This window comes from Lipotes vexillifer, unplaced genomic scaffold (assembly GCF_000442215.2).
Source record: "Lipotes vexillifer unplaced genomic scaffold, Lipotes_vexillifer_v1.1 scaffold316, whole genome shotgun sequence".
NCBI classification, from domain to species: Eukaryota; Metazoa; Chordata; class Mammalia; order Artiodactyla; family Lipotidae; genus Lipotes; species Lipotes vexillifer.
The window spans coordinates 361,929-388,438 of record NW_006780802.1 but is presented as its reverse complement, the minus strand read 5'-3'; the positions used below and the strand labels follow the sequence as shown (position 1 = coordinate 388,438).

Below are 26,510 nucleotides of genomic sequence, written 5' to 3'. Positions count from 1 at the left end.
CTCCTCTCCTTTTCCAACTACATATTTGTGTAAGGTCTGATTTTCTTCATACACTTCAAGCAAATAACTTGGCAAGAGGTGGACAGCCAAACCAGACAGGATGTTCTGTCTCACCAAACCTAACATTAGAGAGATTTGCAAAGATATAAAAAACAATGCTACCTGTTCCACTAAACTTTTTGACTTGGAAGATATTTTTCATAAAGATATGCTAAGATGTAACGGTTTTACTATTTTAAATAAGTTTTTTTCAATGTCTCATTTCTAATATTGTAAGTATTAGCAGACATAACCTACATAAGCAGAAGCTTTCTGGGGTCCTCTTTTAAAGGGTGTGAAGGAGTCTGAGATAAAAAAATTCGAGATCCACTGATGAAGACCAAAGGTTGGAAAACTTTTTCTGAAAAGGGTAAGAGGGGTGGTGTTTCAGGCTTTGTGGTCCAAAACGGCCTCTATGGTAACTACTCAACTCTGCTGTTATAGTGCAACCACATACGATACACAAAACACAGGCATTGTGGGATTCCAATAAAACTATTTACAAAAACGGCCATGTTGGCTGTGCCACGGAGGCAGGTCACAGTCTGCCAGCTCCTGACCTGGACGTTGCCTATGTCGGTGATCCCAGAAGTCAGATCCCCTCACTCCACAATCAGAATTTCCAGTGGTCCACCTCTCACTTGGGGTCTCTGAAACAGCCTGTCTCCAGGCCTGCTCCTCAGCCTATCCCTCACCTCCTTCAGGTCTGCAGTGAAGCGAAACCCTATGCCAAACCGCATCCCTTCCCCATGCTTCCTGTCTTTACTTCTGTCCATGGCACTGATCACTTCCTAGTATACTCCATGGTTTACTTACCCCTTTTACTTATTACCACCCGTCTTTATCCACCAGAATGTCAGCTCGTTGAGAGCAGGTTTGCTCTGTTTTGCTCATCAAGCTATTCCCAGCACCTAAAGCAGTGCCTGGCCCATAGCTGGTGTTCAATACACACTTGTTGAATAAAATAGACATGGTATCTCTCGAAGGTACACGTGGTCCTCGCTTAACACAAAGGAGCGCTCCTGGCAGCTTTGTGCTCTGGGCACCTCCTAAGTGTTCAGCATGATCAATTACATACAACGTGGATGACCAAACTTAATGAATAAAAGTTAATAAAAATCAGTCTTACCTTTAAGTCATATTTCCTATATACAGATAAACGGTGGCTGAACACATTTCTTGTAACAATCACATATATTTCAACTCCGTCAACATTAAGCCGGTACATGCCCAGGAACTGGGGGAGAAGCGTGATCCCATGACATTCCACTATATACTGCACAGGAGAGAGGAAAAGGGGGGGAATGACCCGGTCAGAAGGTCTTCATTCAGATGTAAAATGTAACTCTTCTGCTATGGTGTTTATACAAAGTGATAATGGTTTATTATCACAACTATTAATGTCCTGTTTACAGAAAATGACCATGTTTGTACCGCCTTCAGCAGTACAGGTCTGCGGCCACCGTGCAGACACAGATAAAATTCAACTCTATCTCGAGAGATATTCTCTCCCTAACATTCCAAACTAATTCGTAAAGTCAAAACTTGGATACGATGGCATAGGGTGAGAGGACAAGTGATTGGTCCTTTCTGTGATTCCTTTAAAGTGAAATCACACTCTACCTGGGGCTGCCATCTTCCTCCCTAGAAGCCTTTATGATGATTTCATGAGGTTGAGGCAGCGTGACTCGGCCACTGAGATCAACTCCTTTGACAGTGTTGAAGTCGAGGTTAAAAAGGAAATTGTGGAGAAAGCTCAGTGTTAGAAGCTGGGAGAGTTGGGCTCCAGTCCTGGTTTTCCTGTTTCTTATTGAGACTCTAATGTTTAAATTGCCCACTGGTCTCCCAAGGCAAAAGGAATAAAAACAAAAATAAACAAATGGGACCTAATCAAACATACAAGCTTTTGCACAGCAAACGAAACCATAAACAAAATGAAAAGACAACCTACAGAATGGGAGAATGTATTTGCAAACGAAGCAACCGACACGGGCTTAATTTCCAAAATAGGCAAACAGCTCATACAACTCAACAACAACAAAAAACCAACAACCCAATCGAAAATTGTTTTTTTGAAAAACACTTCTCCAAAGAAGAAATACAAATGGCCAACAGGCACACGAAAAGATGCTCAGCATCACTGATTATTAGAGAAATGCAAATCAAAACTACAATGAGGTATCACCTCACACCAGTCAGAATGGCCATCATTCACAAGTCTACAAATAACAAATGCTGGAGAGGGTGTGGAGAAAAGGGAACCCTCCTACACTGTTGGTGGGAATGTAAATTGGTGCAGCCACTATGGAAAATAGTATGGAGGTTCCTCAAAAAAACTAAACACAGAGTTGCCATATGATCCAGCAATCCCACTCCTGGGCACATACTGAGAAAAAATGATAATTTGAAAAGATACATGCACCCCTCTGTTCACAGCAGCACTAGTTACAATAGCCAAGACATGTAAACAAACTAAATGTCCATCCACAGAGGAATGGATAAAGAAGATGTGGTGTATATATACAATGGAATATTACTCAGCCATCAAAAAGAATTAAATAATGCCATTTGCAGCAACATGGATGGACCTAGAGATTATCATACTAAGCGAAGTAAACGAGAAAGACAAATGCCATGTATCACTTATATATGGAATCTAAAACACGATACAGATCAACATAGCTATGAAACAAAAACAGACTCACAACTATAGAGAACAGACTTGTGGTTGCCAAGGGGGAGGGAGGATAGGAATGGGAATTTGATTTTAGCAGAGGCAAACTATTATATATAGGATGGATAAACAACATCATACTGTATAGCATAGGGAACTATATTCAATATTCTGTGACAAACCATAGTGGAAAAGAATATGAAAAGAATATATATATGTATAACTGAGTCACTTTGCTGTACAGCAGAAATTAATACATTATAAATTAACTATACTTCAATAAAATTAAAAAAAATAATTTATGAAAAAATATTCTTCTTTTTTTGGATACATTAAAATGAATACTTTGTATATTTACAAGTGACATTGAATAAAAAATTCATGTCAGTGAAGAAATAAACTGCCCACCAGAGAAGCGGTGTGAAAAAGGGCTTGCCCCCGCTCTACAGACAGATGGACACGCTCTGGCCCCATGTTGGATTCATCAAATCCACTGAACAAGTCCCAGAACTGACACCGTTTCCAAGGAGAGTTGCAAAAACACAACATCCGTTTATCAGTCTTGAATGACCATACTCTAAAAGGCCACAAGATGGAGACACTTCTCCTCAAAAGACCATCCTTACAAACTGGGTCCCATTGCACTTTCCAAAGGAAAGTTAGGTTTTCCTTTCTTTAAAATGAAGGGGAAAGATTTCAAAAAAGCTCTTTTATTCCCATGACATGTGTGTGAACTCTCTAGGATAACTGAACAGCATGAGTAACATGATTCCAAAACTGTAAAAATTGTACCTATTGTGCCTATTTACAGAGATGTGTCTGGAAGAATGGTCACTATGGTAATAGTGAAATTTAGGGTAACTGCTTTCTTCCTTTTTTTAGGGAAAAAAAAAACTATTCTGCTCGAATTTTTCTGTTGTACAGTGAACATTTTATAAAAATAAGAAAGTAGTAAGAATGCCCTTTCCAACTTTTTAGTGGTAAACACTGTAATAATCAACTGATAATATTAAACCATCTTAAGATTTTTTTTAAAAAAGGCTTTAGTTTTTATCATTAAAGAAAAGATGAACAGCATCAGTATAGGAGTTTGATTTTTGCCACCCAGAGTTTTGGAAGACTTTAAAGATGCTCCTGCCCTTAAAAAAAATCTTACTGACCATAATTGAGCTATATATTTTAGTTTGATGGATTTTTCTGAGTTTGACCCACAACCTGTTCTTAATGCGAAGTCTGATCAGAGGAACATTTTCTATTTCTCGCCTTTCAAAAAACAGTAAATTAACTTGATTTTCGCTAATACAAAATAGGTGGTAAAGAGCTCTTGGCTAAAATGAAGATTTCTCACATCTGATGTAAAGAAATAAAAAAGAGTGGTTGTCTGGTACCTCTGAAGAGAGATGGTTGGATGGGCCTTAAACACATGGAGGCACACAGGTTTCAGTTTGGCTGTTCAAGTCCCCTGCCTTTGTGCCATTCTGCTGTTATTCTCATCATGGCCTACCTTTAAAAAATCCTGCTGGTAGAAGATATCTCTTAGATCAAAATCTTGGTACAGTCACAGAGCACCCGGAACAGAGCAGATACTGACCACTATCCATATTGATGAATATGTTAAAGAAACCTGACTACTACACAGGAAATCACCGACAAGCTGTTTTTTTCCCCCAGGGAAAAATACACATACAGATTACATTCTACAACTCCTCTATCTTTAAGATTACATAAGTTACTCCATGTTAAAAAAACAGATCAAATTTGATCCACTTCATCAGCAAGTTTCTATGTGCACCTGTTCTCAAAGGCAAGGCTCACCTATGAGGCTCTCTGATGAACACCTTGAAAAACAGAGATTTAATAAACTTAAAACTCCTGAGTTTATAAATATGTACAAAACCACAACCACAGAAAGCCTATCATGTTAGAGTTCAGTACTGACAAGCAGCAGTTGGTAGCAAAGGTTTAGAAAGCATTTATGTGTCAAAACTTTGCAGAAGAGAAAATTCTCCCCGTGAATTGAATTTCTGGGTGGGAGCACTGGGAAGACATTGCTTCATGTCAGTGGAGGAAGGTCTCACTGGGTGTGTGAGCACCTGGGCTGGGGCACCACTGCACACGGAGTCACTGCGTGTGGGAGTTGACACAAACAGGCCCGGATGTGCTTCCTCTCAGATTCTTCACCAGCTGACCCAGGAAATGCTGTGCACACACCCCTACACCAGTGGGCACATCTATGAGGGTTCCCCCACCCCACAAACTACTGGACGTTATCCCACATCTAGGGAGACTGTAAACTCATGGCCACATCACGCTGCTCGAGCCTTCCTGATCTAGCTCCACATTCACTAGCTGTGTGACCTTGGGGAATTGTTCAACCTCTCTGTGTCTCTGCATTTGGAGATGAGGCATAAGATTAGTAGTTAGAGCATACAGGGGTTTTGTGAAGGGTGTGAAGATCAGGGAAACAGCACTGGAAGGATGGCGGTGATTCAAGCGGGAGCCGGATGAAACCAGGACCCTGGGGCGAGGGGTGAGAAAGGAAGTAGGGAAGGAAAGGGCGAGGGAGGCAAGCTTGCACCTGATGTGCTCCTCAAATGCTCCCTGAGAAATGGATTCTATTTAAATGCAGGATGGGAACTCCCAATTTCAGGGAATCTCCACAGAACAGACTTACCAAAAATGAATAATGTTGCATGTGTGTGTGTTTATTTATAAAGTAAGGCAATATTTTTGTAAATGTAAAAGAAACACTAAAAAATTATATTTCTCACTCATGTTGCTTTTAGGATCAGAACTCTAAGCACTTCCCCTTCAAAAGCTTAACCACTGACAAATTAACAAAACAACCTGTAAATAAATGCTTCAAAAATTATTTTAAAAGGGTGTATTGGTAGCACTACAGTATCATGATCAGTTTTTTGGCACGAGCAACCTTTTTTTAAATAGTTAAAAACAGCCTCAGCATCTATTAATTAATTTCTTTTTAACATTGTTGATTTGATTGCAAAACAATCTAAGGATGAATCTTTGCTTCCTCCTTTTTACATGCTTAATTTCGAATTCTTGTAATTACAAGAATGGAGAAATAGCGACTTAATCCCGAGGGTCACTCTTTAAAAAAAGGTGTAGGGGAATTTCCTGGCGGTCCAGTGGTCGGGACTCGGTGCTTCCACTGCCAGGATGCAGGTTCAATCCCTGGTCGGGGAACCAAGATCCCACAAGCAGCTCGGCGTGGCCAAAAAATAAATAAATAAATAAAATAAAGTAAATGAAATGAAATAAAATAAAAAATAAAATAAAAATAAGTGTAGGTATTTCTCACTTTCAACCACTGTTCTGATGTGGCTACAAGGCAATCCTGCCTAACTGGCAAAGGACATAACGCAGATGTTCCTTGTCTGCCATGTTAAAATCTCAATTTACAGACTCAACAGGTGCAGTGCCCTAGTGCCACCCAGTAGACACTTTCCTAGAGGTCAGATGAGTCTGTGGACTTCTGCCCTGTGCCACTCTGAGGTCCCAAGGGAGATAAGAGGTCACAAGTGGACCAAACACTTGGCAAGGCTGGTCATCCACGTGTGGCTCAGGAATTAAGAGCACACATCTGCCAGAGGGATGACCGTTATGAGAGCCTTCCTCTCAGTGGCTCCTTAGATTCGCTCCTTTCCCAAAGGCCTTCCCATCTGTGGCCCAAAGCTGGCCTGTTATTTCCACCCCTCCAGGCTCTCTAGGTCACCTTCTCTCACATCAAACAGGGAAAGTCTTGTCTGGCACATGAACTGGCAGCTTTCAGATGCTTGTGATTCAGCGATGACACTGAGCTTCCATCTGAATAAGGCATGGAACAGTTAGTCCCAAATTTTTAAAAAGTGACCTTGATGGTCATCAGTTCTTCTTACACTTACTGTATGGAGCTAAAACCATCACAAGTATTCTTGGGATCAGCGTCCGTATTCTCAGTGTTAAACTCACTGCATTACCTACATTTGCATTTTTAAAATATTGTTTTTTATTAAGTATTTTTCACTTTTGCATTTTCATAGCCGGATGCCTCGTGTCACCTTGCATTGTCATTTATCCTGCGGTGGCTTCTGTTTTTTCCAAGAGTGCTTCTCAGACACTTGTATTTGCTGGCAATGTTCATCTGTAACCAATAACAGTTTTTACTTTTTTCTGTCTTCTTTTGAAAAATATCTTCTTGTACGAAAACTCCATGGTGTCACCAGTAAAGGCAAATTTTATCTCTTCATTAGTCCCCCTTAGAGCTTTTTCCTATATAACAGCTTGTCAGAACTGTAATGTAATGACAAATTGATGTGGTGAAATAGGAATTTTAAAAACATAAAACGCAATAGCCACAAGATCTCGGTTTCCTTTGCTCTTGGGTGCTCAACAAGAATAACAAGTATTATGAATCCCTGATTTGTTGCTTCTTCTCATGCAAAATGAAATGCCATTAAAAGATTCACAGCTGACTGAAAGTTTCAGCAGAGAGGATTCTAAGTGATGTACTGGAACGGATAAATATTTATATCTCCGCATGATAGTGTGAACCTGGGCTCCAGCTCTTGGAAATTGCTGTTATTATCATGTTTCACTCATTTTTTTTAGAGGCTTGAAGTGACAATTTAATATAGCATCAAATTAATACTTCAATGTAAAGTCTTGCTTCAGTTAATGTTTTTGAAAGGTTAAATTATCTGTAATCCTTATTGTGCCTCTGCCTATGTTTACAGATCGCTCCAACAACATTCTTTTCATAACGGTAGGGGGGGAGAGAAAGAAAGAAAAAGGGAAAGGAAGGAAGGAGGGAGGGAAGGAGAGAAAAAGGAAAGAGGAAAAAAAGGAAGGAAGGAAGGAAGGAAGAAAAGACAAAGAAAAGAAAGAAGCCAGCCTGAAATTAAGGATTGGTTTGCTTTAAAAGGACCAAATAAATAAATAATCCAAACATTCCTTGAATATTTTGAATTATCCTTCAAAATTCCTTGAATTTTGGGATAATGGTCCGTGTGTCAGTTAATATGATATCTTTTGGTTTCAAATAGTTTTAAGTCATAAAAGAATGTAAGGATGACTCCATTTAAGCTAATGTAAGTATAAAATTTTACTGCTTTTCTTAAACTTAATAAAAAGCAGGCTTAAAAGGAATAAACATTCCTCTGCAGTATTTACAAACATTCTTAGTACTGAGATACTGCAGAATACACCTGAATGCAAACACTGGTGCCACTAACTCTGTTTGTGATGCTGTTCTAGAGACCCATACGTAACCTCATCATTAAAGATGAAATGACTTTGTAAAAAACACCTTATCAGGGACTTCCCTGGTGGTCCAGTGGTTAGGACTCTGAGCTTTCACTGCCAAGGGCCCAGATTCAATCCCCAGTTGGGGAACTAAGGTCCCACAAGCCGTGCAGTGTGGCCAAAAAAGAACAAAACAAAAAAACTCACCTTACCATAAGTACAGATGGAGTTTACTCAGTGGTTACAACTGAAATGCAGACGGACTGCCCCAAGCAGCCTGGTGTTACGCGCTCTGGGAGGCCTGGCCGCCCAGCTCTGGAGTGCAGTCAGCAGCCTTTGGTTGGCAGCTCCTTCTGGGCCTGCCTTCCTGTCCGTTTGGCCCAACATGGCAGCATCTGGGTGGAGGACCCCAAAGGGCCCCACCAGGTTGGCTGGCAGCCTGCCCCTCCCCCTCTGTCCAGTCTTCCTCCTTTCCTCCTCCCGCACTGGCTTCCATCCCTAATCAGTATCCTGACTCCACATGCTATGGGCCTTCTGCTCGGGCCACTCACTCCTGAGCAGCAGACACAAGAGGCAACAAATTCAGGACCTCCAGGAATGGCAGAGCTTAGGACTACCGGAAATAGAACTTGAAGAGTTATGCATAAAGCATTTGAAGAAATAAAAGGATGCAAGTTCAGAAATGAGCATATATAATAAAAAACGATCAGGAGTGCACTGGTGGATTTTTTTAAATGGAACTTCTAGAAGGAAAAATATGATCTTTGAAAAAAAAAATCATTGGACAGGAAGGTAACAGATTAGAACAGCTGAACAGAGAATTAGGAGTGGGTGACACAGCTGTGAAATTTATCCCAAACTGAGCAGAGATGTTTGGAGATGGAAAACGGGAAAGGAAAGTGAAGTGCCGTGGAGGCTAGAATGAAAATGTCAAATCCGTAGATGCTGGAGAGAGGCGGGGAGACAGGTGATGCATGAAGCAAAAAGAACAACGGGAATTCCAGAAACTGGAGATAACATGCTGCAGGAAACACGTGCTGATGAGTGGGCTGCGCAGCTGGAAACCTGGGGAACGACGGCTGGGACGCTGGGAACAGATGGTGACGCCTCCACCTGCAAAGTGTCTGCAGAGTGGAACTGGAAGGGGTGCTCCCCAGGCCACAGGGACCCTGGGGGTGGCAGCGCCTTCCAGCGCCTTCTCTCTTTACTAAGAGAGAAGCAAGAAAAGTATGTGCAGCTTCTGAGGGCACAGAGGCTCTGCTGGGAGTTGCCTTGAATCTCATAGTTCCAGGTGCTTATGGGGCTTAAAACTTTAATGTGCTTTTCACATTTCGACTGGCCTCTCCTCCAAAGAGAACAGAAAAGCCAAAGAGCAGACTCGGAACGTTTCTCCTGCTCTGGAAAGCTGGTCCTGTGCTGCCACTTACAGGGGAGCATCACCCGGGAGCACGTGAAGAACACAGCATCTCAGGTCCACCCAAGATCTACTGAGTTGGAATGTAAATTTTTTACAAGATGCGCGGGGGTTCCCTCTATAATCGGCAGTTTGGGAAGCTCTGACGGAGTGTGTAACTGCTTCTCTTTGGGCACCACGCCCTCAATTTTTAAATTTTAATTTTTGGCTTTTAAGGGACCTATTTTCTCGGTTTCTCTCTGTTCGTGGTCAATGTGACTGTCCCTCATGGGAGGATAAAAAGATGTACTCCAAGGAGGTTCCAAAAAAGTCAAACATTCACCCCCAAATCCTTTACTGAAACTTGAGGTACTATAGCTAGATTTTTCAACAAGGATTTCAGATTTTTAGGTGTAACTTCTAGATTTGGCTCAAGTTACTGTCTCCCAAATAACAAAGGATAAGAAAGGATTTTTAGGTTACTTTAAACATAAAAGATATTCCTAACACTATTTTCATAAGGCATTTCTTGATCATCTGCATTGGAATTTGTTCCCTCCGCTAAAATTTCTAAAATTTTATTGACATTGACTCTTAATTAAAGCTGAAGCGACACGATACCAAAACTCCCAATGAATGCAGGTCAGTCAAAAAAGAAAAATCAGTCAATTTAGAAGAAATAAGACATTCAAGAAGGTTCTTGACCATTTTTTCCTTCTGAATGCTCTTCAGCATTGCTCAGCAAATCAGGTGATAACTATCACTTATTTATTATATTTTTAAATTTTTATGGGAGTATAGTTGCTTTACAATGTTGTGTTAGTTTCTGCTGTACAGCAAAGTGAATCAGCTATGCATATACATATATCTCCTCTTCTTTGGATAATCGTAATTTGGAAGACCTGAGTTTGTCCTAACCTAACAGAAATTTGAAGAAAAGGATATTTACACCAAAGCACTAAGTTACTTTCCCAACCATAAAAAAAGAGAAAAAGGAAAAGAGACATAAAAGTTTGCTCTGCTTGATATAAATTTTCCATTGGTCTGAAAGATGATGCTATGCTTTCTTAGCGAACAGTGGAAATTAGGGTAGGATTTGGGCAGCAAATAAGGACTAAGGCAAGATGCTGGAGCTTGGGGAAAAAAAATCTAACTCCTCATGGTTTGAATCTTCAGATTTGTCTGCATCTCTGCAACACTCTACCAGAAACCAGGCCCCCTAGTGGATTCAAAGAGCAAATGATTTCGACACTGGGACTACGGCAACTAAGTATGTGCAAGAAAGGTATTTAATGATCTTATTGGATCATTTACATAGCACTTATCATATACCAGGCACTATTCTGAGCAGGTTATATAATAAATATCAATTCACCTGATTAGTACAACACTGGATGAAGGAGGTACTATTATCCAAATTGTATAGACAGAGAAGCGGGTGCAGAGAGGATAGGAAACTTGGCCAAGGTCACACACAGCAGGTCGGGAGCAAAGCAGCCAGCTGCAGAGTCTGTGCCCTGAAAACCACCTGTCACACAGCACTGCTGGTGAGGTTGGCTCATCAGAAAATTAACCCTAAGAGGAATTTATTTAAATATCTAGCAATTTTCTACTTCTCCAGAGGCTGGCCTTGGGGTCACTTTAACCTTCCAGAATACAGCTGCACCTCCGGATATATCTTACTAAAACAAAAAAACAACGAAAGAAAAGAAAAAAGAGACGTCAAGTGCCATAGAGTAACCAAAGCTGTCAGAAAGCCCATCCAATTTATTCCGCAGAAGCCGCCCTCTCTGAGAGCCTGTCCATCTACTGATCTGGGATCTGAACATGCCTACTGACTTGTCCAGACGGGGGAGTTCAGAAGCAAAGGCACATTCGAAGGTAAAAGCAACAAAAAGCAAGAAGAAATAAATGAACTGACAGTCCCCACCGAAGCAGGAGACAGAAAAATTTTGACTAGACATAAATCCTAAAAGTAGTCTAGGCCACTTTACATCCTCTCTGGAATTAGGTCAAGAGTAAATATACGGCACAGGGAATACAGTCAATAGTATTATAATAACTTTGTGTGGTGCATAATCTATAAAAATATCGCAGCACTATGCTGCACACCTGAAACTAGTATAATATTGTAAGTCAATTATACTTCAATAAGAAAAAGGGTAAATACATGCACAAACGAATGAAAGGATGAATGAAATGCTGATGGGGAAACTGAGGTTCAGAGATCGCTTAAGTAACCAGTTTGTGACAAACTATGACTTAGGTCTCCTGACCTTCAATGTAGTGTCCTTTAAATAAATCATATTAACAATGGTGACTCTCAATCACTAAGACCCTATACCTCTGTTTATTTAAAAATTGTTTTCTTCCAGTTTTACTGAATATAATTGACATACAGCACTGTACAAAGTTTAAGGTGTACCACATAATGATTTGATTTCCCACATATGTCATGAGATGATGATCACAGCAAGTTTAGTGAACATCCAGCATCTCATAGAGACACAAAAGCAAAGAAACAGGAAAAACATATTTTCCTTGTGACGAGAACTCAGGATTTCCTCTTAACAGCTTGCATATATGACACAGCAGCGTTAATATTCATCATGTTGTACATTGAATTCCGAGTACTTAGCTTATAACTAGAAGCTTTTACCTTTTGACTACCTTCATCCAATTCCCCCACCTCTGGTAACTACAAATCTGATCCCTTTCTCTATGGCTTTGTTTTGTTTTTCAAGAATAACTGACCTACAACACTCTGTTTTAAGGTTAACACTAAGACCCTTTCTATTTAAAATACTTTTTATAAGAAGCAAAACACAGATGCTGAAGAAATGAGAAATGAGCTTTTTCTGGATAAAGAATATACCAAGAAAATAATCATTCTGTAGCAGTGAAATGAAATACTTAGTACTGTGACAGCCCCTGGAGCATGTTAATAGACTTATTTTAGTCCCCAATGTATTTTATGTAATAATGATGATATGTCAAATCTGCATGTTTGTTACAGTAACTACCCCAGAGGAGACGTTTCAAACTGTAATTTCTGTATAGTCAAAAAATTCTGAACTCAAAGATGTCATCAAGAAGTTGATATTTGAATTGCATGTCACACTGTATTAGAATAGTATCATAGTCACTTATTAGAATAATATGTTTTCATCAGTCACTGAGGCATCACATTGCTTTGAGAGTTCTGAGACAATTTAAAGAAAGCAGAAAAAGAATGCATCAGCGCGACATTAAGTTCCAGAGAGGAGTGAATGGCGAAAGCTGCGTCCTTAGAATTCCATTTATTCAGAAGCCAACGCCTGAGCGTTTTTACCCTCATAGGTACTAACCCAGCACTTCAAAATTTCCTTCACAATCGGTAACAGCATAAGCGCTGTAGGACAGATTTCAAAAGGAATAGATGTTATAAAAGATTGATTAGATGTTTAATGGATTTAGAGGCTGACCAGTGTTTTTGAGAAAAACAAATGGGGGGCCGTCCCAAGTTTCCAGAAACAGAAGGTAGCTTCAAGATGTTCACAGACCTCACTGCAAGCAAAATGCAGTTGATCAAGCTCGGTGCTTTGTGTCCACCTAGAGGGGTGGGATAGGGAGGGTGGGAGACACAAGAGGGAGGAGATATGGGGATATATGCATACGTATAGCTGATTCACTTTGTTATAAAGCAGAAACTAACACACCATTGTAAAGCAATTCTACTCCAATAAAGATGTTAAAAAAATAAATAAAAAAAATTTTAAAAATGCATTTGTTCATATTTGAGAAGAATAAGCAACTGGCAAGAAATAATTCCTGGGGCTTCCCTGGTGGCACAGTGGTTAAGAATCCGCCTGCCAATGCAGGGGACACGGGTTTGAGCCCTGGTCCGGGAAGATCCCACATGCCAACGGAGCAACTAAGCCCATGCACCACAACTACTGGGCCTGTGCTCTAGAGCCTGCGAGCCACAACTACTGAGCCCGTGTGCCACAACTACCGAAGCCCGCGTGCCACAACTACCGAAGCCCGCGTGCCTAGAGGCCGTGCTCCGCAACAAGAGGAGCCACTGCAATGAGAAGCCCGCGCACTGCAAGGAAGAGTAGCCCCCACTCGCCGCAACTAGAGAAAGCCTGCGCACAGCAACCAAGACCCAACACAGCCAAAAAATAAGTAAATAAATAAGTAAATTTATAAAAAAAATAATTCCTGATGTTACAGCAGAAAGCATGACAGTAAAGGAAGGAAGCTGACTTTTACAGGCACCTCAGAGCCTACAAATCCAACCAAGCAGTGCCTTTGAAGGAGTCGCTTTGAGAGGCTGGTACTTGATGTGATGGTTTAAACACTTGAGAAGCCTCTGGTTAACAGCAACAGCGTGTGTGTACGTTTGTGTGTTTCGGTGTGTGGTTTAAACACCAGTTCTCAAGGTGGCTGCTGCGATATTGCCATCAATGGTCATACTCATGCCATAAGACTACACCTTCTCAAGGTGACACAGCTGTTACTGGCCACTGGTGTAGGACCTGATGACCGCTGTGACCACCACCACGTGTGGAGAGCCTGGCGTGTGGCGGACGCTATGCTGAGTACCTGCCCTACAATCTTCAGGACTCCGGAATCAGCTGATGTTTCCATCTCCACCGTATAAGTCAGGAAGCTGAGGCTTTAAAGTCCGGAAGTCACGTGGCTATTAGTAAGTGACGGGGCTGAGGTCTGCAGCCAGGACCGCCTGACGTGGGGCTTCATGCTGTTCTACTTCACAGTACGACCTCACACAGCTCTAGCCGGGGGCCGGGGTCCACACAGCTCTAGCCGGGGGCCGGGGTCCACACAGCTCTAGCCGGGGGCCGGGGTCCACACAGCTCTAGCCGGGGGCCGGGGTCCATACAGCTCTAGCTGGGGGCTGGGGTCCATACAGCTCTAGCTGGGGTCCACACAGCTCTAACTGGGGGCCGGGGTCCACACAGCTCTAGCTGGGGGCTGGGATCGTGTGCTCTACCAGGCCCTTGTGAGTGGGGGAGGGGGGACTGGAGGGTGGGAAAGAAACAGAAAGAGATGGCTGTTCCCAAGGGTAGTGTCACTTTATGCCCAGGTGATGATGAGGGGATAATGCTGACATGAAAAGGAGGTGGTGAGTAGACAAACACTTTCTAAAATCAGAAACTTCTCTGGGCAGGAGATTGTGAATGGTGGTGGTGGTGGGGGGTGGGCCTTTCTGGGGCCAGGACAGGAAGAGACCAGTGAAAGCAGGAGAGGATCTGTAGGTGTAAATGGATAAATTTACTCAGAGGTCAGCACCTCACCTCCAGCATGTGCAAAATAACTTCCGAAATGTTGCCAAACCTTAAGCAGAGTGATTTTAAAATCAGAGTGGTAATCATCACAACTATTGTACAGAAGGATATTTAGATTAAACGTGTTACGTCTATTAACTACCGATCTATCATTCCTAAATGTTAACTGTCGGTAATCTGGCCACAGTAATTTTTAAAAACACAGCTAGAGGGAATTTTTGTGTCAAATGTGTTCTAGTCATGTCCTAACTATGTATTTAAATCTTTGGCCTTCATGATAATTTGTCACAAATGTCAGCCTTCTCAGAGTTTCACATAAAGATAAACATTACCTGGTGGTATTTCTTTAGGATGTTGTGCATTTCGGCCACGTCTTCACTTGTGATGGTCTTGATGATGTACCTCTTGTCGTAGGATGTGTGGAACCGGGCTCCGCTGCGGGCTTGGGAGTCATTGGGAAGGGGTGCACTCCTGGTCAGGGAATTCTTCCCATGGGATGACAGGGGAGGAGGGAAGAGAACCGTTAAAGACTAATTTCCAGGTCATTTGTTGTCACCACAAGTTTTCAAAAACATCTGTGTTTGGAAGAAGTTGATAAGTAGGAGGACAACATTTTCTACTCATTGTACCTCAAATGGCAAGTCCTTCAGAAGAAATGAAAACAGCGATTCTAAGGTCTAGAATTATAATCAAAGTTACTTTGTTCACCTTGTTCTTTTGAGTTGGACAAGAGCTGAGATTTCCCTCTCAATAAAATTAGGTTCCAGCCACGAAAGGACATCTTACTTTCCCTGAGTGTTTCCTTATATGACAGGTATTCTGCCAAGCGTTATACACAGAGGACTTCTCCCAACTCTGGTAACATTCCCATGAAATGGTTACTAGTGATATCACTGTCGTTTTACAGACGAGGAGATGGGGATCAGAGAGGTATAATCATTGGGAGAAAGTCACACAGCTAGTAAGGGGAAGAACCAGAATGCCATCTGCAGTGTGGCTGGCTCGGAACCCAAGTTCTCAACTAGTCAACTACTCAAGTAATAAAGAACTTAATTACTAAACTCTGGGGCCCATGGCTGCCCTGGGAGGGCCTGGCCTGGGCAGGTGTGCTCTAACACAGCTCCAGAAGTTTCTGACCTGGCCCATCCTCCACCCCACTTCAGCCATTTTTGAGGATGATTCATCTCCTGGAGAGGATGGGGCAGGGCTCTGAGTGGGCGCTCTTCTGCAAATCACTTCACTCCAGGATCTAGCCTTTCATTCCATACTCACTGTCACTCCCGCTGTCTCCCCTGCTCTCACCTGTGACTCCCCTGTTTGAATCTGTTTTCCTAGAGCCTCCAGGAAGTCTGCCCTGCTTTCCCCCAACCGTCTTACACTGGTCACCAGACTAGTGGATCAGCAAACCCCCAGCATCTGAGGAAGCCTGGTCTTCGCCTCTGCTAACTGTGCCCTTGAGAACTGACCTCCATTCCCTGCCCAGCCCCACTGGACGGCGTATGAGGGATTCACAGGGAAAGACAGTCCCAATTCACCGTCCTCTCCCAAAGTGGGCATTTGAAAGCCCCAATGAACCAAAGTCTGTCTAGTTATGGGGACACAGATGTCTTTAGAGAGGCAGGTGGTATCACTGCATCATGACTGTCAGTGAGAGTTCCCCATCAGTCTAGAATGTTCAAGCCTCCTTAACCTTTCCTTCTTTTCCAGATGAAATCCACCAGGACTCAGCCGTATGAGGTCTTAATGACACTGCGGTGGTGCAGCAACTTGTGGAGGGCCTCCTTGGGCTGAGGGAAGTGAGCGCATTCTCATCTCCAGGACCAGCCCTGGCACCTCGGCTGCTGTCTTTACATCCTGAGACAGCACATCCTGATCTGAATGCAGCCGGGCACAACTGCCAAGTGCAGAGCCGCTCCTGCCAATTAACTGAATTTGCTTTCCTTAGCTTATTAGAAAGCTTGAGAGAAGGGGGGAAAAATCAGTGTAACTCCCAATGATTTTAAATAGCAGGATCTGGCCATGTTAAATGATGAAGACAGCTGAAACTCATCAGATAGGCTGAGAAGGAGGAAAAGGATTTTCAGGATGAAAATGGTTATATCAACAAGAGTTTGGTTCTTACTTATATTGATTTTTTTCCTCAAACATAAAAATCCTCCTTTATACCACTTCCTACTAAGAACAAAAGGGAAGAAAATCAAAGTGAATGCCCTCTTTGGGGGTTTTAAACACTGGCCAAAAAAAGCAATTGCTCTTGGCTAATGGTCTTTTTCCTCCCAAACATTAATTTGTAAAAGGTTATTCCAAATAAAACAAGAACGCTAGGAATTGTAAGATTACAAATTACTTTCAGGCATAAAAATCAAAGCAGGAACAATCAACTTAATGAAAGACAGGCGGACCAGGTTATAAACTTTGTAAAACTGACAACACATGTAAAATAACTTTTCTGGGGGGAGGGGGGAATAGTAAAGGATAATTATATTTAGCAAAGGACAGAATTACAGCAGCATCAGTTTCATAGACTGTTTTCTTAGGCGTACTGGATATGAAAATGTAACATTCTATTACAGACCAGTGGGAAAGAACAGAAGTGAAAGCTGCAGAGTCAGTGATTCTCCAACTCTAATGAGCAACCGAGTCACCTGGGGATCACGTGACAATGCAGCGTCTGACCTGGCAGGTGTGGGATGGGGCGTTTGAAGGAGAAGACGCCCGATAGAGCTGCAGCAGGTCTGCAGACCACACGTGAGAAACAAGAGTCTACTGAATCGTGGCTACGAGGGGATTTGTCTGGTGCAGAGTGTGGAGAGTCTAGTGTATTAAGTGTGTTATAATTACAAACGTACCTGCCTGAATGCCTGTCCCATTATAGTCTGTCCAACTCTGGTTTGATTAAAATGTGAAACTTTACAGTGAAGAATGATAATTCATTGCATTCACTGTATTAATTCATTAATGAAATGTTTAATAATACTACGTTCAAAGCAACGTATGGATTTACAGACTAAAGGGCTAGAAAGGCAGAGTCAAAAATGTACAAACTCCTTAGCACTGATGCTACCTCCTTCCAAATTCTTTGCCTTTCCCTTCAGTTTCAGACACTGATAATTATTTGTTACAGATTTTGTATAAGGACATAGGCCCCCCCATAATGGCCTGGCATATAAAACTTTACAAATTCTCATCTTGATTCTGCCTTAACTCAATTTTTCAATAATCACATAAGTAGTCCCAACCCACAATATCTACAATGTGTGGAAGCATTTTTTTAAGGCTCATTGTTTTCCAATAACCAGTGAGATTAGGAACAAGCACACTTTGTCAAAATTCAGAATGTACCTTTTATAATCACTATGAATATAAAAATATATGAATCAGATTTACTGAAAGTCGTAGACAAACAGACAATCAGAAGAGTGAATGCAATCTTACACAAAATGTGTGATCCCTGGAATGAGTCTAAGGCCTGGAAAAATCCATACTCGTATTTATTTCCACAACATTCCTACGTGATAGAAAGAGCCAGGTGCATTTTTCCACTTGAAGATAATAAAACTGGGGTACAATGCAGCCAGGTGACATGCCTAAGGCTCCCGCCTAAAAGCTTCCTCTGAGGTAATAAAAAGGGGCAATTTACGAAGACAAAGCTAAACTTTTGCCATTAATTAATACCATAATCATTGACTTTTTGTAACCTTTGACATGAGATAGAAGTGCGTGTGTGTTGGCAAGGGCAGTACCGAGTAAGGCAGGGTGCTGGTCTGGGACCTAGAACATTCTCTCCACTCACCGACCCTTGGATACGGCATTCAGCATCTGTGAGCCTCAGTTCCCGGGACTATAAAGTGACAGAGGATAAGCCCAGGGGAGGGGGCAGGCTGAACTAGGTCTCTCCCTCAGACCTCCTATGACTCTAAAAAAATGTATTTCCTCAAAGATATGGCTCTAGGAAGGGCAGGGCAGCACAGGCCTCAGAAGGTGATTTGATGTTTTCCAGTGGAAGTCTAGTCAGAAGAGAGTCCAACCACCATCTGAGCAGGGGCATGATGATGGCTTAGGACATCTGGGCCAGGATTAAAGAGAGATGGCAATAGTTCTTAGAGCAGCATGGAAATAACACATCAGAGGTTCCAGATGTACTTGGACAATTTCAGCAAGAACGAGAGGATAAGCTAAGGGAAGGAGGTCGTGGACACACGTGGAATGTAGTCAACAGTCTGCTATCTAGAAATTGAATACTGAAATTCCTCAGTGTCCCTTGTTGTGTCACAAAGGAAGAGTGAACCATAGCCTCATACAGGATGCCTGGGCAAGTCTGGGAGGCCAGGAGGAGAAAGGCCTGAGAGAAACAGAGCTAGGGGGTGACCTCCAGAAGCCCCAGAGGGTCCCCTTATGTGTAAATAAACGTCATAATCAAAGAGCATGACAGGTGGAGGCAACCCTGGAGATTATTCCAAACCACCCAATTTACAGATGAGAAAACAGAGGCCCAGAGGGCTTTGAGACCTGAGTGGGACGGCGTCCGTGGAAGGCCTTGCAGAGGCCTCCACCCCGACTGGTCTTCTGAAATATCCTAATAGACCTACCCAAGTCTAGAAGCCATCAGAAGAACAAACATTCTAAGCCCACGATGTACACACTCATCAGAGGGTTCTGAACATCAAAACTATCTCTTTGTGTTACATTTAGTTTATTCATACTCTTATTTATTCACATTCTCTCAGGTTCATATTGTCATAAGCAGAGGTCTGATGACCTTTCAAGTTCCAAATAGCACTGATATTGAAGCTAGAAGACAGTATAAGCATCACACACGGGTGCTCTACGTTAAGACTGTGTGACTTGGGGCAAGTTATTTAAGCTCTTTGTGCCTCAGTTTCCGTACGAGTAGAAAGGTAATAATGATGAGAAGAATCATCAATAAAAGTTTGCCTGGGGGTTAAATTAGATAAGACAGAGTTTTGATAATAGTGCCTGGAACAGTAGCACTCCTTAATGGTAGCTATTATTATAAATAGCAAATTTCAACCTGGAAGACATTTAGAGGTGCAGATCAACATTAGCAAATTACTCTGAAAGTTGGTGAGTCAAAAATGAAGGACTTACGGAATGGGTTCCTCCTGTTGGCTCCCTTTTTTGGCTGCACAGCGTGGCATGCGGGGTCTTAGTTCCCCAACAAGGGAACGAACCCGTGCCCCCTGCAGTGGAAGCAAGGAGTCTTAACCACTGGACTGCCAGGGAAGTCCCTTCAGTTGGCTCTTGATTCCACCCTGGCCAAGCCTCTGGTTCGTACCCAGTGAAAATCAAGAACCACATTCTCACCACTCTCAAACTCTCCATTTCACGGCTTACTTTCCACAGCCCTCAATAAGAACCACTTGCAGTTTGAAAAAGAATTTAAAACATTTTACACGAGGAAGTTTCAAGTCAAAAATTCCAGCCCCACTAGGTCTCCCTTCTATCCGTGGCCCCTGCTCAGCTCCCAGCATCCTCTCCAGCCAAAGGGCAGGAGGGATGGCAGACAGTGGGCCAGCTCTTTAAAGGATGGAGAAAGCACAGGGGAGGTAGCCCGGAGAGCTGGGGTGACCCCTTCCCGAGGAGGGGAGGAAAGCAGGCTGGCTGAAGATGCCAATGGACTTGAAGGTACAGGGGAGGGAACGTCAGGGAGCCTGACGGCCGGGCCTCTGGTGACCTTGAGGTGGCAGCAAGGGCAAGGAGGGTGAGCCGGGGCGGGCTGTGGGAGGGCTTGAGGGGAGAGAAGGTTTGGAAAAGCAACCTTGGGATGCCGGTCTGGAAAGTCATTTGTGTAACGTGCTGCGCTACCACAAAATCCACAATCCCGTTCAATGCAGAGCCTTAAAAGGCTTATTTAATTCAACACTGAAAATACAGATGTAATAGAAATCTGACATAGCGTCTGTCCACTACAGTCACTCCTTTACTATTTTTCTGTCCTTTTCAGGTTTTCAGGTCTCAGCACGTATGGCAGAAAGAGAAGCAGTGAGAAGTTGAGGGCAGTCAGACCCCCCACTCCTTACTCTGGTATCTGGTTATCTGCAAGGAAAGACAGTCGGACTTAATGGTCTCTAGGTTTCCTTCTTGCTCTACTAATCAGGATTCACTAATGTGTTACTGCTTTCAGTTCATGGAGACTTAGCAAATGATTTGCTTTTAGTTTGGGGGGAATCTAATGATAAGTGTACACAAACCGCAACAAACTTGCTTTTATTCATTGGCTACCCTTTTCTTCTATACGTTTGATAGTTGTATATTATAAACTATGTAATTCCTTAAATTCACTTGTTCTAAGTGGAAATACTATTAACATAAGCCCCTACATCAGGAAAAAGGCAGCCAGACTCAATGGTGGAGGGCGAAAAAGTTCTCATGTCGAATATAAACGAATCTTAAACTCCAAACATTCTTCTTCCCTAATGGCTTTACTGAGATATAATTCACACACCAGACAATTCACCTATTTAAAGCATACAAATCAATGGTTTTTAGTACGGTTAACCATTACCACAATGAATTTTAGAACATTTTCATCAACCTCAAAAAGAAACCCCATACCCATAAGCAGTCCCTCCCACTCTCCCTCCACCCCCCACCTAGGAAACCTCTCACCCACTTTCTGTCCTAGAGATCTGCCTGTCTGGACATTTCCTATTGCACAATCATCCAGCACACAGGTGGCTGTGATTGGTCCAAACATTCTTCCCCCGAGTCCCCGGAGCACACGCATCACCCCGAGGGGCCCAGCTGTAGACCGTGGGCCGTGTCTGGGCGAGCGAGGCGACATCTTGGGTGCTTCCCGTTCAGTCCAGTGAGGTGCACGCGTGACAGCCAGCCCATGCTGCTTCTGAGGATGCTGCCAGGCTTGCTGGGGAGCTGGGGATACCATAAACCGCTGGACAAAAATTAAAGTTCTAGGGCTTCCCTGGTGGCGCAGTGGTTGAGAGTCCGCCTGCCGATGCAGGGGACGCGGGTTCGTGCCGCGGTCCGGGAGGATCCCACGTGCCGCGGAGCGGCAGGGCCCGTGAGCCATGGCCGCTGAGCCTGCGCGTCCGGAGCCTGTGCTCCGCAACGGGAGGGGCCACAACAGCGAGAGGCCCGCGTACCGCAAAAAAAAAAAAAAAAAAAAATTAAAGTTCTAGGGCAAAGCTAGTAGATGCAGGGCACATAAGAACAGGATAATTTAGTCCATTTTGCTGGACGATCTTGCCTCTGGATAAGTAAGCTCACTGTCCACCACTCCTGTTTTCCACAGCCAAGTACATCACAGATCTACAGAGACAGGCTGGGACCTGGGACCCTCCGCTGCACTGCTTGCACCTGGACAAGCATCTCCTCCAGCGAGAGATACAAGGAAACTGTAAGGGACTAAAAACAACTGCATGCAGTTGGGGCTGATTGTGAACAAGATACAAAACGACCAAAAACCCAACTGCCACTTCTGAGGTGTCGGGAGAAAAGCAGGGTCCTGCACACGATTCCTGCACCCAGCACCACCTGGGGGGGGGGGGAGACCACCCTAAGCTCCCCTCCATCCCGCCTTCACCCTCACACCATTTAAAGGACCAGCTTGCCCACTCAGTGAGCGAGCATGGGCACCTGTTCCGTGCTTTCACTCCCTAATGCTGCAGTACGAGTCCCAGTAAAGCCTTGCCTGAATTTCTCATCTGGCCTCTCATCAATTTCTGTTGATTAAGGAGTCCAAGAACCCTGGTGGGTAGCATTACAACGCCCCATCTCAAACCTCAACAGCTGTGTTTGAATCTCTAGTGCCAAGTCAGCCCTCAATGAGAAATAAAGGAAGATAATGAGAGATGAAACTCACTCTTGAATGGCCTTCCTACATTTATAATTGGAAATTTATTCTCCTTTCCCCAAAGAAAGGGATTAATGGTGCTCGCCTCCAAGCCTCTAAAAGTCTGCATTGAAGATGTTTATTTCCACAGTGGGAGGTCCAGGATTACTGGGGCCTCCAGAGGGGTGGAGGAAATGTCAATTTAATTAGCTCATCTTTGCCACCAATCTTTCTATACTTCTCATAAAAATGTCACGATCTATCAACATCAACCATTACGGTCCCCTATCCATTTTTTCAGTACCCAAGCATTCTGAACATTTAATACCCTTGAACTACTCATATAGTCTTACAGACATTTGGGTTTTTTTTTTCCATTTTGATATGAGTTTGTATTTCTGCTAAAAATAATGTATGAAAGTTTTTCCATTTAGTCAACAGGAAGGCCATGTACAATCAATTCTGCCATGCTCAAATGTGTAAAAGCCAGCACCTTACAAAGGAGACATGGCAGTATCATGTACAGGAACCTGAGTGACAGTCACCTATTGGCCGTGACTTAACAGATTCAGAAATGTGACAGCTGGGAGGGCCTCAGAGAGCATGGAGTCCTCCCTCATTTCACAGATGAGAAAATTGAGACCTACCAGGGCTGAGCGACCAGATTAAGTCACAGTATCCGTCACTGAAGATCCAAGACGCAAACCAGCTTCCCAACTCGCAGGAAAATGTTCTTTCTCCCAGCTCGGGCTACCTGTTTCATGGACCTGACACCTGCCCTGCTGACAACTCAGGATTACGATTACATGCCTCAAATCACACGGCCCAGGAGACGGGAGCCAGAGCCTGGACGAGGCTGCTTTCTGGGTTTGTGTTTGATGGATCTGAGCGAGCAGATGGTCCTCTGACCTCATCAGGGGGGGAAAGACCAACGTGCTAACATCAAGGATTTATTAAAAGCCCACTGTGTTTAAAGCCCTGTGTTATGCTCCTGGGGAATTTCAAAGAAAGTCTGAGCTGTGATCCCAGGTGTGGAATGGCTTTCATTGCAGAGGGACGCAGGACACAGTGCAATTAAACACTTATTAATAATGAAACAACTTACCAGAAAAGAAGGAAACAGATATGAACGGTAATGACCAGCAGAGAAAGAAGAAAAGTTGCAGGAACGTCACTGAGCTCCGTGGGATCGCCTTTACAAAGCTCAGGCTGGTACTTGACTCAGATTAAAATACCAGAAGGCTGTGTCCGAGGCTCCTGATAAGCAAAGAGGCAGCATCTGACCTGGACAGGAGCTCCCTGGCGGGGATGATTGTCAGCGCTCAGCTGAAAACGACAAGACTTAACCCAACGTGGGTTCAGGAACGGAAAACGCAGGCAAACAGCAAGCCTGAGCTGTCAGGTGGGGTCAGTTTGTGGTGGGGCAGTAATTGGTTCAACACTTGAGAAACAGCAGAAAAAGCACATGAAAAAAATCTGAGGATGCTGATGGGCTGGGAGGGAGTTTTCCCAAAAGTCTGTCAAGAGAGATGTCCAATCTGAGGGGTGCCCTTTGGTTTCCAGCCCAGGCGGAGTTTCTGTCTGCTATTCATCGTGAGGTTCCCAGTAACTAAGCTGAAAGGCCAACACGTGTGAGGAGAAACTGTGAAAGAGCAGGCAGGGCAAACCCAAGAGACGACAGACAGTTACACAGGAATAAAAGAGCTTATCTGGCTCGAGTCAGCAAATTTGAGACAGTACAAGAAACTCTGTGCCCATCACTCCCAGATCTGGGCCTCTGCTCCTGACCCCAATCCCGGGATGGCCAACTACATGCTGACCAGCCTCACACAGGCACCTCAAGGTCACCTCCACATTCACAGGCTAAAAGCTCAACTTCATTTCTCCCCTCTCCCATCCCCACACTTCGCTTCTCCGGTGACTGGCACCTCCACTCTCCCGCTCTCTCAGGGTCCAACACCTCGGCTCCTGTCTGTTGCTCCTATGTTTTCCCCTCTCCCGGTCCCGTGAAGCTGCTCTCAGCTCAACCCTGTCGGTGCCAAGTGCCCTGGTTCATGCCTCTTCTTCACTCGTTGGGATATTTTGTAGCCTCCTAATTTCTTTACCTCCCTTTTACGCATTCTACACATAACCGCCTCCATTTGCTTTTATAAAATCCAGGTGTCATCACATCACTCCCCTGTGCAAAATCCACAGGGCTGCTCTTGGGCTGAAGAGTCCGGTTGAGGTTTTCCGCCCAGTTCCCACTTTCTCCACGTTGCCTTCTTTAGCTCCCCGCAGCCTGCCACCATCACTTCTGGCCTCCAACTTTCGTGCAGAAGGCCCACTTCTCCGGGGATACCCCCCTCAGCCGACCCTCCCTTTCTTCCGCAAATATTTCTTAAGTGCCCAGAGCAGGCTGGTGCTAACCTCTGGGTCTGCAGCCCCGGTAAACAAGCTAGACACAGCTCCTGCCCTCAGACAGTTTCAATTATATTTGGGAAATTTACATTTGCGAACACCATGATAGACTTCAGAGATACTGGCAGAAAATTTTTTCCAAAGTTTAGTATACTCTAAAGGTCTTTAACACTGGAGAATTTTATTTTTAAACTTGAAACAAGAACATCAAAAGTTTAAAACGTTAGCTTTTTTTTTGCGGTACGTGGGCCTCTCCCCATTGTGGCCTCTCCCGTTGCGGAGCACAGGCTCTGGACACGCAGGCTCAGCGGCCATGGCTCACGGGCCCAGCCACTCCGCGGCATGTGGGATCCTCCCGGACCGGGGCACGGACCCACGTCCCCTGCATCGGCAGGCGGACTCTCAACCACTGCGCCACCAGGGAAGCCCTAAAATGTTAGCTTTTAAAATTAATTATTTTAAAATTAGAATCCTCTGTTACCAATACAAAGAAGAAAATGCATCAAATGTGAATAACAAGCGATTCTAATTCGGAAGATGCGGCAGGGGAAAAGCAAACCTAATATCCTCCACAAAGAACCAGAGGGCTCAGTTTCTATTATATGGTGTATTTAGCTTAAACTGCATCATCGCCATCCTGTATAACTTTTTGGTTTCTGGTGGGCAATCCTTCCTGCAGCTCAGAAACTTCAACCGAAGCCTCTAGTTGACTTCCCAGGCCTGTCATAAGAGGTTCTGATACTATGAGAGACTGGAAAGAGGGATGCAGGTTTTCTTTTTTTTTTTTTGCGGTACGCGGGCCTCTCACCGCTGTGGCCTCTCCCGCTGTGGAGCACAGGCTCCGGACGCGCAGGCTCAGCAGCCCTGGCTCACAGGCCCAGCCGCTCCGCAGCCATGTGGGATCCTCCCAGACCGGGGCACGAACCTGTGTCCCCTGCAACAGCAGGCGGACTCCCAACCACTGCGCCACCAGGGAAGCCCAGGATGCAGGTTTTCTTGAAGAACATTAAAAATCAAGATGCCTGGGTTTCTGTAAATCTCATTAGCATCTAATACAGAATCTGTCATGTAATCGTTAAAAAAAAAAATTCCTTCAGCCTTTCTTCTCTTCTGTATTCCCTATAATGTCTATCACAGAGCCTTACACACAGTAGGTGCAAATAAACACACACTGAGTTGATAATCGTGCGTGAAATCATCCACCTATGGGGAGCGGAGCTTAAAGTGGCAGAGGAGATGGAAGAATAGAACTGTAGCAACTGTAAGAGCGAGGCCTCTGGGGGAGCATTCATCTTGAAAGACGTCGTAAAAGAACGGTCATGGGGAGTCACATTGTCCCAACAATGATCAGAACACAGTTCACCTCTGTGCATATTACAAACCAATGAAGTGATTTTAAGAAGCACTAATAAGTTGGGAGAAAATTTTGAATCTGAAAGCACTGAGCATACAGGCATACACATATGCACACAGGTTTACATATGTATGTTCAGTGACACTGTTGTTAATAATGAGTATTCTAGAACTGTTGCTTGAATTTTAACAGCAAGAAAAAGAAGTTGTTTTTAAAAGACATTTTCAAGAAATCAAAACCAGAGGAAAGATACAAATGTTTATGGAGACAGCAGGGATGTTTCTCAGTTCCTTTCAAGAAGT

The 26,510-nt window shown here is 43.7% G+C and overlaps 1 protein-coding gene across 2 annotated transcripts in view; it reads right to left on the bottom strand.

Annotated features, from left to right (window-relative positions):
• The window catches only part of PIP4K2A (phosphatidylinositol-5-phosphate 4-kinase type 2 alpha), a 178,247-nt gene that overhangs the window by 42,091 nt on the left and 109,646 nt on the right, over positions 1-26,510 (bottom strand). The window contains exons 4-5 of one of the 2 annotated variants that reach the window (XM_007454164.1): positions 14,974-15,126; positions 1,169-1,315 (exon numbers count right to left, since the gene is read on the bottom strand). In XM_007454164.1, the coding sequence (XP_007454226.1) occupies positions 1,169-1,315; positions 14,974-15,126 (300 nt within the window). The remainder of the gene's footprint in view (positions 1-1,168; positions 1,316-14,973; positions 15,127-26,510) is intronic. The other variant, XM_007454165.1, reaches the window with a different exon arrangement.